This window comes from Odocoileus virginianus, chromosome 34 (assembly GCF_023699985.2).
Source record: "Odocoileus virginianus isolate 20LAN1187 ecotype Illinois chromosome 34, Ovbor_1.2, whole genome shotgun sequence".
NCBI lineage: Eukaryota > Metazoa > Chordata > Mammalia > Artiodactyla > Cervidae > Odocoileus > Odocoileus virginianus.
This window is the reverse complement of record NC_069707.1, coordinates 8193176-8205631: the sequence shown is the minus strand read 5'-3', so window position 1 is coordinate 8205631 and position 12456 is coordinate 8193176. Positions and strand designations below refer to the sequence as shown.

General features: G+C 42.6%; 1 protein-coding gene across 1 annotated transcript in view; it reads left to right on the top strand.

Annotated features, from left to right (window-relative positions):
* FNDC1 (fibronectin type III domain containing 1) overlaps window positions 1-12456 on the top strand; it is a 113305-nt gene that overhangs the window by 23011 nt on the left and 77838 nt on the right. The window contains exons 2-4 of the mRNA XM_070461325.1: window positions 5109-5303; window positions 7664-7750; window positions 8176-8244. Of these exons, the coding sequence (XP_070317426.1) occupies window positions 5109-5303; window positions 7664-7750; window positions 8176-8244 (351 nt within the window). The remainder of the gene's footprint in view (window positions 1-5108; window positions 5304-7663; window positions 7751-8175; window positions 8245-12456) is intronic.

The following is a 12456-nucleotide window of genomic DNA, read 5'->3' as shown; positions in this document are numbered from 1 at the left end:
TAACACTTAAATGGAGTATAAAATGGAGAAATATATAAAATGGAGAAATTTCACACAAAATCCAGGATTTCTAGCTTCTTAGAAAAACCTCCAGAATATTGGACAATCTGGGTCCTGAATTCCTTTTCGTCAGCAGGTGCCAGAAACAAACTAAATTGTGCCTTCATATAGCGTGTGCATTCCTTCATATGTCTCCACTTATTTGCTCCATCTTCCTGGTCCTCGGGGGGACACTTGGCTGACCTCATCAGTCCAAACTTAGCGTCTTTTCGTCAATCTATCAGTCATTTACGTGAGTACTGAGTGTGTGGTCAGTATCTGATGCCCAGATAGGTGCCAGAGTGGGGAGGTGGGGATGGCGCCCTGTCCACTGTGAATAAATGCACCCTGTACATGGCGGGCCAAGCTGGCCACGGGTACCTAGCTCTGCACTCAGCCTTCTTGAGGGCTTTTGTCAGCCCCAGAGGATCCCTTGAAGCTGCTCTGTGGACTCTCCAAGGATTGACATGGAGGAGCTCTTGGAATCTTGGAACCATCCTTAAACAGATGTGGATCCATACTGTGGCCCTTCAACTGAATTGGCCTCCAGGGCCCTCTTGAATGAGAGCAGGAGTTTGGAGCCTAGACCAAAGTGAGAATTCCGGGTGCCAACTGTCCCTTATTTTTCATTCTCAAACAGATCAATAGGGGCCTCAGGGGAGCCATAGCACTGAAATCTAGCTTGGCAATGACCAGGTATCTGAAATGTCATCAAAATACCATTTTGCCACTTAGTACCTGGTAAAATATTCTTGACTCTGGATGGGGTTTACTGGTATGAACTGTGGAATGAGTCTGCAGTGGTATGCGATTGTTTGAGTCATAGCAGACGCTGCTGGCTGCTGCTTCTGTCTTGAGCACCTTACCATCTGTCTCCCTTCAAAGACAGCCTTGACTGGGGGGAGATGGGGAAGGACAGGGACAGGAAATTCTTTGTACTTAATCTAAAATCCTGGCGGCTGCAGCTTGAACTCACTTCCACATTTTGCCTTCTACGGAGATGAGAAAACAGCTTGTCACGGCCCTCATGTGTTGAGTACGCTTTGTGAGGTCACCTCCCAACGTCCCCTGTATCGAGCCGTGTAATTCCTATCATGTTGACTTTGGGCTTGTCCTTTTTCTCTTTGGAGAAGCAGTTCATGGGGTGTGTAAGCTTTAAAGAGTATACCCCTCATTACCTTAATCAGATGAGGATCCTGAAAACTGTTCCAAGAGGGTTCTGTGCTTCATTTATCTAGCAGTGAGGATGGTCTATGAACACTTACAAATAAGTAAGAAATCACTGTCATGTCTCAACTTTATGCTACTAGAATGGTACTCCTGAAACACAGAACCCAGAATGCAGTTTGCAGACCCTGAAACCCGCTTCACACTTCCTACGTTTCATTTAAGGAATGAAGTCATGAGACCTACCAAATGATGATCAGGGATAGGAAACATCGCCATGTTTCTAGTCCCAAGAATAAGTCTTCTGTCGAGTAACCCAGGTGCATGCATGCACGTTGATCTGCACCTGCCTAGAGCCATTCTTCCTTAATTAGAGGCTGGTTTGATGGATTCCTGCAAAGCTAAGGCATGTAGTGAGGAGTGGACCTGGAGCGACCACAGATTTCCTTTCACCCGTCCTTCCTGTTCTTTTCATCCAAACTTTTCTGAGTGAGGCATGGGTGCTGTTGACCAGGCAGCGTCAGCAATGACATCAATTTTAAAGGTCAAAGTTGATGAGAATCCAGGGAATGATAATGCCCCTTAAGTCACTGTTGTATTGTGTGTAATTGGCCTGATTTGTGTGTGTTGGGGGTGGTGTCGGGGAGGGGTTTTGGCCTAAGGTGTTTGGAGAACCTTAAATTCAGGACTGATTTTATAAGGCCGTTGACCCTAATGCGTGATTTCAGGATCCCCTAAAGGCCTTTGTGTTTCAGAAACGACCTTCATTAGGTAACTCTCTAAGTCCTAAAATGTCACTGCTAGAAAGTTGTTACTTTGGCCCAACGGCTTCCCTGGTGGTTGCTCAGATGGTAAAGAATCTGCCTGCAATGCGGGAGACCAGGGTTCAATCCCTCGGTCAGGAAGATCCCTTAGAGAAGGAAATGGCAACCCTCTCCAGTATTCTTGCCTGGACAATCCCATGGACAGAGGAGCCTGGTGGGCTACAGTGCATGGGGTCGCAAAGAGTCAGACACGACTGAGTGACTAACACTTCTACTTCCCTACTTTGGCCCAAGATTTTGTTATACAAATGTCAACATCATTCACTTACTCCATTCCTTCCAGGGAGAGGAGCCAAATAAGACAGACAGCAGGAGGTGAAGTGACTGTGGGTGAGGGCAGAGTGCCCCTCCGAGGGGAAAATGGTCTGAGAAGGTGGGATAGGTGGTGGACGGAAAGGGTAAACCCAGCTGGAGCTCTCACGATTGGTTTTAGGATACTAGTGGCTTCCTAAATCAGGTTTTCATGGGTGTGGTCATGGATCATTTATGAGCAGGGGCAGAGTCCAAGGATCTATGAGCTGTGGGGAGAGCCAGGCATTGCAGTTGGACACAGCAGGGTTTGCATTTGGTCCTACCCCTGTACAGTTGTATGACCCTGGACAGGTCTCCTAACCTCTCTGTTCCAGGCCTTGCTTGCTGTCTTCATCTGCCATATGGAGGGAGTAAACAGCACCTCCTGGGTTGTGTGTGTTAATAGCATCTTATGCAGTGTGAGTTTCAGGCAGAGGGTGGTGGGTGGTAGGCACTCAATAAGCCCCCTTTTCTTGTCCATTTCCCACTCCCATTTTTATACTTTAGAGTTGGTTTACACCAGATGGCTTTTTTTTTTTTTTTGGTGTAAAATTGCTGACAGTTACTGTGTTGAGACACACTGATGGTTCTTGATCACTGGCAGGGGGAGAACAAGCTAAGTCTTGTGAGGACACCTTGGAAACTGATGGGGTAAGCGGAATGCAGTGATGTGCATTCAGTTTTGATGACCCAGGGGGATCTGCCTCTTGTTCTTCTTTATTTTCCTCATCTTATTGGAGCTCCTTGAGGTTCTCAATGTCCCCCTTACCCTTGGCGGATGCACCATTTGACCACAATTCTCATGTGACTTAGAAATGATTCCATGCTGTGTCCAAGGACAGAGATGAGGCAGAGCAGGAAAGAACAGTGAGTGTATTTATGGATTGTTCCTTTTGGATGTCAGTAATGAACGGGAGTCATCTTCAGACCGAGGTCATTGTGTACGGATTGAATCACTTGGGCACAGTGGAAAACATGAGGTGTTAGGGCCTCACAAATCTCACATTAGAGACTATCTGTCCAGGATCGAACTTTCCTAAAGGGAGGTTTGGAACTGAGCTGTAAAGAAAAGCGTTGTTCACGTATTCATTCATTTGTTTTCTTCCTTAGGAGACTCACCCAACCATTTCGAGGTGTTGGAGTCCTTGCTTTGTTTCCACGATGTTTTGGTCAGGGTGAAGAACAGGATTCTTGGGAGTGATTTCTTCTATGGCAGGAAATGGGGACTGCTGCTAGAGAAGGTCAAACCCATGGCAGAGAATGGGGGGAAGGTTTTCAAAGTGAAATCTTGGAAGAAATAAAAGAAACTGAGGAAAGGGAACTCCTGTCCTCCAGCCAAGAAAATCCTGCAGATTTCCTTGTAGGCAAGGAAGGGTTCATGAGAATTAAGGCAGAGTCGCCCTGATTGCTAATTTTAAATATCCAGATGCTACCAAGTGGGCTGTCTTTACTGTCTCCTCAATTCAGAATTTCCCCGATGGCATTAGGCTTTTTGTCCTTGATTTCTCCCATCTCACGTTTACAGGCCCCTCACCTCTGATGTTGGGGAAGAAATGCTTCCTGGGCTTTGCTCTGTGCCTGTCCTCTGACATTGTGTTTTTGTCTCCAAAGTGGACACGCTTTCTCTGGTGCCTCAAAAATTATGGTATTCATACTCTATTTTTTCATTCCTTGACTTTCTTTAGTGGGATCCCAGGAGTTCTCTCCTTTTCTTATCATTTTCCTCCTAATGCAGCGGGGTAATTTTGGGAAGAATAAGGGATGTATGTTAGAATCAGCTCTACTTATTTTGTTCAGAATCTTCATTAGTGTTAAAGATCACATACTAACCAATCTATGTGTTGTCGTGAAACACTCCCCTTTCCTTCGTTTCTATGAGAGTCTAAATTCATTTTTCTAAGTGTTCTGAAGTTTAAATGTTTCTAGGTTTTTTAGGTTACCTTTTTTTTGCCAGCTAAGAATGCCTTTCTTTGGTAAATAATCAGTTTCAGATTCAGGTTTGCCCCTACGTTGACTGTTGTGTGACTCTTTAGCATCTATTTATATCACGTTGCATTGTGATATCAGTTATATTATGAGCTGAGAGGGTGTGTTTGACAAAACATTATGTTTCATTTTGGTTAGTTTGGAAAAGAACACTATTTTGGAACTTCATCAATGAAGATAAAAATGTTGTGCTTCTTGATAATTTTTCTGTCTTCTTCTGGGACAAAATATGGAAACATTTAAATTAGCGACCTGCAGCTAAAACCAGAGGTTTGCCTCTCTTTCAAGATGTCGATCTTGATTTGTTTTCTTTGTGGAAATGACTGATTCTCTACCCTGCCTTTAGATACAGTGGATATTCTTCCTGATCATGAGAGTTTTATGTTGTTCTTCTCAGGGTGGTTTTAAAGATTGTCCAGCTGTACCATGCCAAATCCTGAGAATTTATTAAATATATGAATGCTTCTGGAGAATATGTCAGATTACTATTTTGTTAATCTTGTCCTAGCAAGGCAACACAATCAAGCTGGGGAATGTCTAGAATTTATTTTGATTTGTTTCACTTTTGATTTAAATTTACCACTCACAGTTCTCTGAAATGCATAAGAGGTTGTGGGTTTGGTATGTTTGTTTTTCTGTCACACTATAATGATGTCCAAACATGACGGTACTTAAAAGTCTTTAGGATCAGACAGATGGAAAGTCGTTTGCTCTTTCGCTAACCATGTCAGAGAACATTGGAAAAAATTCGTTTTCCCAGTCTGCCCTTCCTGTAAGTTGATAGTTGTGCTGTTTGCATAGCTGACCACCCACTGAAGCCAAGGCATGTGAAACTGCTGTCCACTAAAATGGGCCTGAAAGTCACATGGGACCCACCCAAAGATGCTACCAGTAGATCCGTGGAGCATTACAACATTGCCTATGGGAAGTCACTGAAAAGTCTTAAATACATCAAGGTGAATGCGGAGACGCACTCCTTCCTTATTGAGGATGTGGGTAAGTGACACTCTGTCTTGTTCCCGGTCAGAACTAACTGTCCACCTCCATTCTCCTTCCATTCTCAGGCTGACTATTTGGGAGACAAAAATGGCACCCACTGGTTCTTTGGTTCTTGGGTAGCCAAGGTTAAGAGCCTGTTAAACAACAGCCTTCATCTTGCTCATGAGCTTCCCATCCTGCATTTGAATTCCTGGATCTTTCTCCAAATTGATGTAGGAAACAATTCTTAGTTTCTGGATGTGCTTTTGGAATATACGTTGATTCTTTTTTAGCTCATAGAAACTTGACTATTGGACAACTTTGTAGTCTGACCTTGAGATTTCTAATTTATAAACCAGTTTATAATTAGGGATTAGTTAAACAATGTGTCCCTGTAGGGGTGTATGGTGTGTCTTGCTTTGCCACATCTGATTCAGATGTGGCATTAACATTTCTCCCCATTAAATTTGCTTCTGGAAGTTTGGAGTATTTAACATGTTGCCAAATATATTGTTGTATCAGTGCAGTGTAGGTGGTTTTGAACTTAAGCTTTGAGCTACCTCCAGTGGATCCCCTGTATTCCCCTTTCTTAGTCCCTCTGGCCTGAGACCCCATATATTCTACAGTCATCCCGTGGTCCAACCTTAAGATGGATCCTACAGAAGTCACAGAAGTACTAATAAAAATAAATGACCCCCCCCCCAAAAAAAAGAAGTCACAGAAGTCAGCACCTGTGATAAGCAGGTGCCCCCAGCCACGTTAGCATTCTGCTGCCCTCCCTCGGTGGATCAAAACCAGCTCGTGGCTCCTTAGTTTCCTGGTCCAGAACACTTAGTCCTTCTCCACCTCCTGCCTTGTGCTATTAGGCTTTCTGGGAGCAGAGAAGAAGGTACACAGGAGGGAGACACAGATTCCCGTCTTCATGGCTCCAGCTAAACGTACATTTCTCTGAATCTCCTCCGTATCACCAGGGCCCCAGAGTCTGACCGTGATGTTAAGTGGAGATCTTATCCCACAAAGGCATGAGCAGGGTCCCAGTTTCTTGCCCAACCTTTGGGTTGTTAGGTTGACTGCAGAGAAGAAAAACATGCAAAAAGAAAGCCCTAGAACTCACTGAAAACCAAGAGTATCCCCACCCTTCCCCTGCACCCCGCCCCCGGCAACTTCCTGATGAAAATCAGTTTTCTGAAGCAAAACAGAGACACTTGGATGAAATGTCTTTGAAATACGAATAAGCTCAGAATGAAGAAAGTGCTGGCGATGCCTGGTTTTGCTTTTTGTCCAAACCTACAGCATTTCCCGGTTGGTCCAGCAGGTCGTGCCAAACCTTCAAGGCCACCAAGTCCCACCGTGGTCAGACAGAAGGCAGACCAGTCTTGAGCCCAGTAGGGGTCCCAATGTGTTACTGGTCCTGGACCGCTGCCTGAGAACTGAAGTTTTGTGAAAGGGATGTTCGTCACTGGGAGAAATGCAATGATCATTACTGCCTTTGACAGAACTCTTACCCCTCCAGTGCTTTATCCCCTCAAATGCCCACAAACTTTCATCTCTTAGAGGAATTGGCACCTTGGCTTATCTTTCACATGATAATAATTCATTTTGAGGAAAACCAGCATTACCAGAGTTTTGCTTTTCAAAACTGTAGGTTCAAGGTACCCTCGCTTTGTAACATGGTGTCTGGGTTTTCTTTTGTGTCCCAGCAATTTCAGGATATCAGCTAGAGACCTTCATTATGTAACCTTGATCCCTAGATGCATGTCAAAAAGTGCAGTCCAGTTATTTCAGGCATAGCATTTCCAAGGCCTCGGGAAATGCTTTTTCTAGATCTTTTGACTATTTTGTTGAAATAGTCAAAGAAAACCTGCACACATAGTAAGGGAAATATTTTGTTGTGAAAAGAAGAAAATTTCATGAGGTTCTACTTATTGCAGTGTAGATTTCCCATGTGCTAAATTTCATGAGTTACACTGAAATGTTCTTACAATTTTTTTGGAGGTTGCCATTGGGAAATAGTCTTTGTCGTTACTAACACTGTAGGTTAAAACATTATTTTGTGGACAGTGTGTGTCTGTTTCCTACATTGATTTCAAAAAAAAACTCAAAAGCTATTTTTCTTGACTGCTCATGAATCCAGGTTTATTACACATGTCATGTGCTTTGTACTAAATAAATTTTGTGTTCTTTTGGTCAAGTGTGCTTCAATTGCCTGAGACCAATGTTAGTGATTTTGATTAAAGAAAAGAGAGAAGGCTATAGTTGGAGTGACCTCTTAATTCGGTTTTTTATATTTTGTTGTAACTGGTATGAGGAAGACAGTGACTTAAACTGTCATTCTTGGAGATTTGAAACGGTGGCTTGACATGAACCGTGTGTTTCAGAACCGGGGGTAGTGTACTTTGTCCTGGTTACTGCAGAAAACAGCAATGGAGTGAGCCGTCCCGTTTACAGAGCGGAGAGCCTGCCTGGTAAGTCTTACCTTAGAATTGGAGGCTATATTTTTGTGACTTAGATTGGGAAAGTCTTTGCCTCTTCAGGTCAATGCAAATTTAGAATTCATTAAGGAGATCCCGAACAAGAACTTTTTAGACTTGCATAGCAAGCTGGAAGACTGCAAATTAGAGAGATTTATCCCTTCTTCTAAAGTACTTTTGATGTAGGTTACTAGCATTTTGTCTTAAGTTTGGGGGTACTCACTACAGTTAACCATGTATAAAAGACTGAAAATATGTGTTGTCCATATAGTTTAGGGGTCAGGTCACTTGTATGGCCTGAGCAGATCCTTTGGCAGACTGTTGAGAAGACCATTGAAATGTACATTGAGGGATGAGTGAAGTGTGGAAAATCCAGTAGTCCTCCTTTCTAACGATCAAGTTGCATTTTCCTAATTTAGGAGGTGAATGGATCAAGATTGATGGTTTTCCCATTAAGGGTCCAGGACCATTTAATGAAACCGTCACAGGTACTACTTGCTCATTCGGTTCATGTCTTCACTGAAGCACCATCTCGAAAGAGGGCTGTGCTTCTGTCACACACATGTGCTCACAAATCTTCATTTAGTTCCCATCGCTAAACTAACACACACGCCGCACAGTTTTGGTCGATCTGCACTGCACTGGATGGACCAGACTGCAGCCAGTATTGCTCATTCCTCACCGCTCCTTCATGTTCTGGTGTGGGGGTATGTCCTTGTCTATATCCAGGGGTACTGTTGCTCTGTTAACAGGCAAATATGGTGGTTGAGATGGCAGTCCTGGCCCGATGAGGATATTTACAGCTCTTCTATGTGTGGATGCAGAAACGAATGGAGCCCACCAAACAGTGGCTTTATTGGCTAATATGCTGCATCCCGGCTTTCTCTCTTTTCTGATGCACGGGATACTTTGTGATACGTTCGATAACCTGCCTCCCATCTCTGCTCCATATTTGTATTCATGTGTGTTTTATCACTTGGATGTGGATGTTGTCTGACCGTATCGTTTTACTTGTTGAGAGAAGTGTTGACATTTCTTGTTGTGTCTCTTGAATATGTTTAATTAATGGTTAAACAGTAATGCAAAATGAAAGCAGTTATTTCAGAGTGTGGTTGAGTAAATATCCTAAAGGCAATGTGGCAAGGCGTGGTGTTTTTAAATACACCAATCTGGTATTATTGTTGAGAGGAAGGTGAGTATGTCTAAACCAGTGACCATAATCTGCCTCTTAGGTCAGATTTTGACGGGTGTAGGCAGTTTTCAAAGACCGTTTTATAAAAATAGGGAATGGAAGAACAAAACAGCCTGAAAAGGAAACTGGATTTTGGGAAGGGTGATGTGTTCTTGTTCAAAATGCGGGACTTGATGTAACGGACCTGTCTTATAGGTGATTGGTGATGAGGGCAAGAGGTAGGCATGGGTTGGGAGCCATGCTGAAGAGTCAGAGTTGAAGTAGGAAGAGTGATGAGAGGCTGAGAATTAGGAGAGACAACAGTAAGGCCAAGGGTCAAGCTTTGGAAGACATGAACAGTGAAGGAGTCCAGAAGACTGTACACCTAGAAAATGTGCAACATAGGGAGGGTGTTTATTTTGGAGGTTGTCTACTCCTACAGACCCACATGTGAACATTCACAGGCACATATACACCTTTTACTGACAGATACACTGTGCCTTTGAACCTTAGACTTTGTCTTTTAAATAACCATTTTATTTTTAATCATCTTCCTGATAAAGCTTTTGAATGGCAGTTTTAGAATGAGTAATATTTATTCTTAAGTAGTTCATTTCTTATGCCATCTTTAATAGAAACAGGCTTGTGGGTGTGTGTCCTTTCTGAGTAAGCATGTGGTATAGAAACCCTGGGAATTGAGAATCACAGACAATTACAGCCCAGTTCACTACTGGATTTATGACTGTGAGATCCTTTAATCTCTCTCTGCAGGAGCCTCTGTGGGTTCTTGATGCCAAAGAATGCTCTCTATAATATATAACACTGTATTTGTCATACATGGTGTTAAGAAAGATCCTGGAGGAACTTTTTTAGTGTATGATGTAAAGCAGAGCTTTAATAAAATGCATATCCAGAATGAATAAATTTAGCTCCAGAAAAAAAAAGACATTTCATTGTTAATGAAAATAATAAAAATAACTTATGAGAAATTATCAATAAGTGACCAACGTTGCATCTGTACCTTTTGAAATAAGGCCTGGTAAATAGGCTATGCTATTGAGGAATGGTTAATATATGATAGTCCCATTAAACAAAAGAAGCACTATTTTTGATTTGCACATCAACATGGTAGAATGAACAATGTCTTGCACTTATATATAATACTTTTTTCCCCCAAATGTATCTACAGGCTATTTTGATGTAATAAAATACACAGTCTTTAAATGCAAAAAAAAAACCCCAAAAAACAAAAACCGCCCAAAAAACCCAACAACAACAAAGGAAGGGATTTGTCCTAGAAACACAGATATTAGCATCTGCACCTGGTGTGACACCCCAAGGGTTGGCTCTCATTCTTTGATCTATAATACCTCACTTTCTTCCAGTGTTTATTTGAAACCATAGGAAAATCTATTCTTTTATTCTGCTGGAAACCATGGCTCCTGTTCAGATTTCAGAAGGCCTCTTTGCTGGTTGGAAATCTATCTTGACCTCATTGTCTTTACTTAAAAACAGAACTTTAATTATGTAATTAATTCATTCAGTGCCTGTGGTTTTCCAGGCACAATTCTGGGTGCTGAAGATACAATAGTGAATAAGATTGACAAGGGTTTGCCTTAAGACTATATTCTAGTAGGAAAGAAAGACAGTAACTGTTGTTGTTCCGTTGCTAAGTCGTGTTTGACTCTTCGCCACCCTATGGACTGCAGCACGCTAGGCTCCTCTGTCCTTCACTATCTCCCAGAGTTTGCTCAGATTCATGTCCATTGAGTTAGTGATGTTATCTAGCCATCTCATCCTCTGCTGCCCCCTTCTCCTTTTACCTTCAGTCTTTCTCAACATCAGAGTCTTTTCCAATCGGCTCTTTGCGTCAGGTGGCCAGAGTATTGGAGCTTCAGCTTTAGCATTGGTCCTTCTGATGAATATTCAGGGTTAATTTCCTTTAGGATGGACTGCTTTGATCTCCTTGCTGTCCAGGGGACTCTCAAAAGTCTCCAGCACCACAACTCAAAAGCATCAGTTCTTCAGTGTTTAAGTTTTCTTTATGGTCCAGCTCTCACATCTGTACATGACTACTGGAAAAACCACAGCTTTCACTATATGAATCTTTTTTTGGCAAAGTGATGTCGATGGCTCGGCTTTTTAACATGCTGTCATAGCTTTCCTTCTAAGGAGCAAGCGTCTTTTAATTAATGAATGGCTGCCTTCATTGTCCAGAGTGATTCTGGAGCCCAAGAAAAGAAAATCTGTCACTGCTTCTATTTTTCCCCCATCTATTTTCCATGAAGTGATGGGACTGGATGCCATGATCTTAGTTTTTTGAATGTTGAGTTTCAAGCCAGCTTTTTGACTCTCTTCTTTCACCCTCATCAAGAGGCTCTTTTGATCCTTTTCACTTTCTGCCATTAGAGTGGGAAAGAAAGACAATAAGCAATGTAAGCAGAGAGTCAGGCATATAATCCGTATGAGTTTGGTAGAGATGCCATAACAAAATATCAGAGACTGGTTATCTTAAACAATAGATATTTATTTCCTCACAGTTCTAGCAGCTCGAAGTCCAAAGATGAAGGTGTCAGCAGGTTTGATTTCTCACCAGGTCTTTTTCTTCGGCTTATCTTTCCTCTGTGGCCATGAATCCTTGGCTTCTCTGTGTCCAGATTTCTGCTTCTTCTAAGGATACCAGTCAGATGGGATTAGGGCCACCTTTGAAGCTTCATTTTAACTTAGTCACCTCGTAAGGCCCAGGCTCCAAACGCAGTCCCATTCTGAGGTAATTTGGCTTAGATCTTAAACATAAAAATCTGAGAGGGGAGGGATACAAAGTTTAACCTGTAACATGATCATAAATTCTTTGAAACATGAGCAGCACTGTATACAAAACAAGATGGCGGCACCAGGCTGAGACCCTATGGGGCTGTCTGGGACGCCACACGAGGGGGATGAAGAATGTGTGGTGAGTCCTGGAGGCGGGACCTGAGTGATTTTCAGATGGTCACTCATACAAATGTGGATGCTCTTATAGGACTAAGCAAAAATGCAACTCTAGGGCAGAAGTTTTGGCTTCCTCTTTGGTCGCTCATCACATACCTTTTTGTTAGAAAGTGGTCTCGGCATTTAAATGTAAAATCTCTCCTGTTGAGCTGTAAACCCATATCCCTTTGTTTTGTCTTTGGTGAAAAGATGTTACAAGTCCCTTCACATATTGGAATCCTACTCTCCAGCTTTTCTGAAGACTTTTCTGAAGTTGTTTTAGCTTTTCTTCTGTGACTGGATCTGGGGGATCTGCTCTGTGCAGAGCCGGGCACCGGGGGTCAGGATGATAACCCTGGTCCATCTCTGCTTCCAACCAGACCATGGGCTCAGAGGGCAGTTCATGGGCTTTCACCAAGCTGTTCATCTGGGAAATTTTAGCTCTCAATAGGCTCATAAGTATTTTTAGTAATGTTGTGGATTTCTAAAAATCGAATCCTTTGTGCTTTCCTTAAGCGATGGAGCCCAAACGAGACACAGAACTGAAATAAAAGTTTGA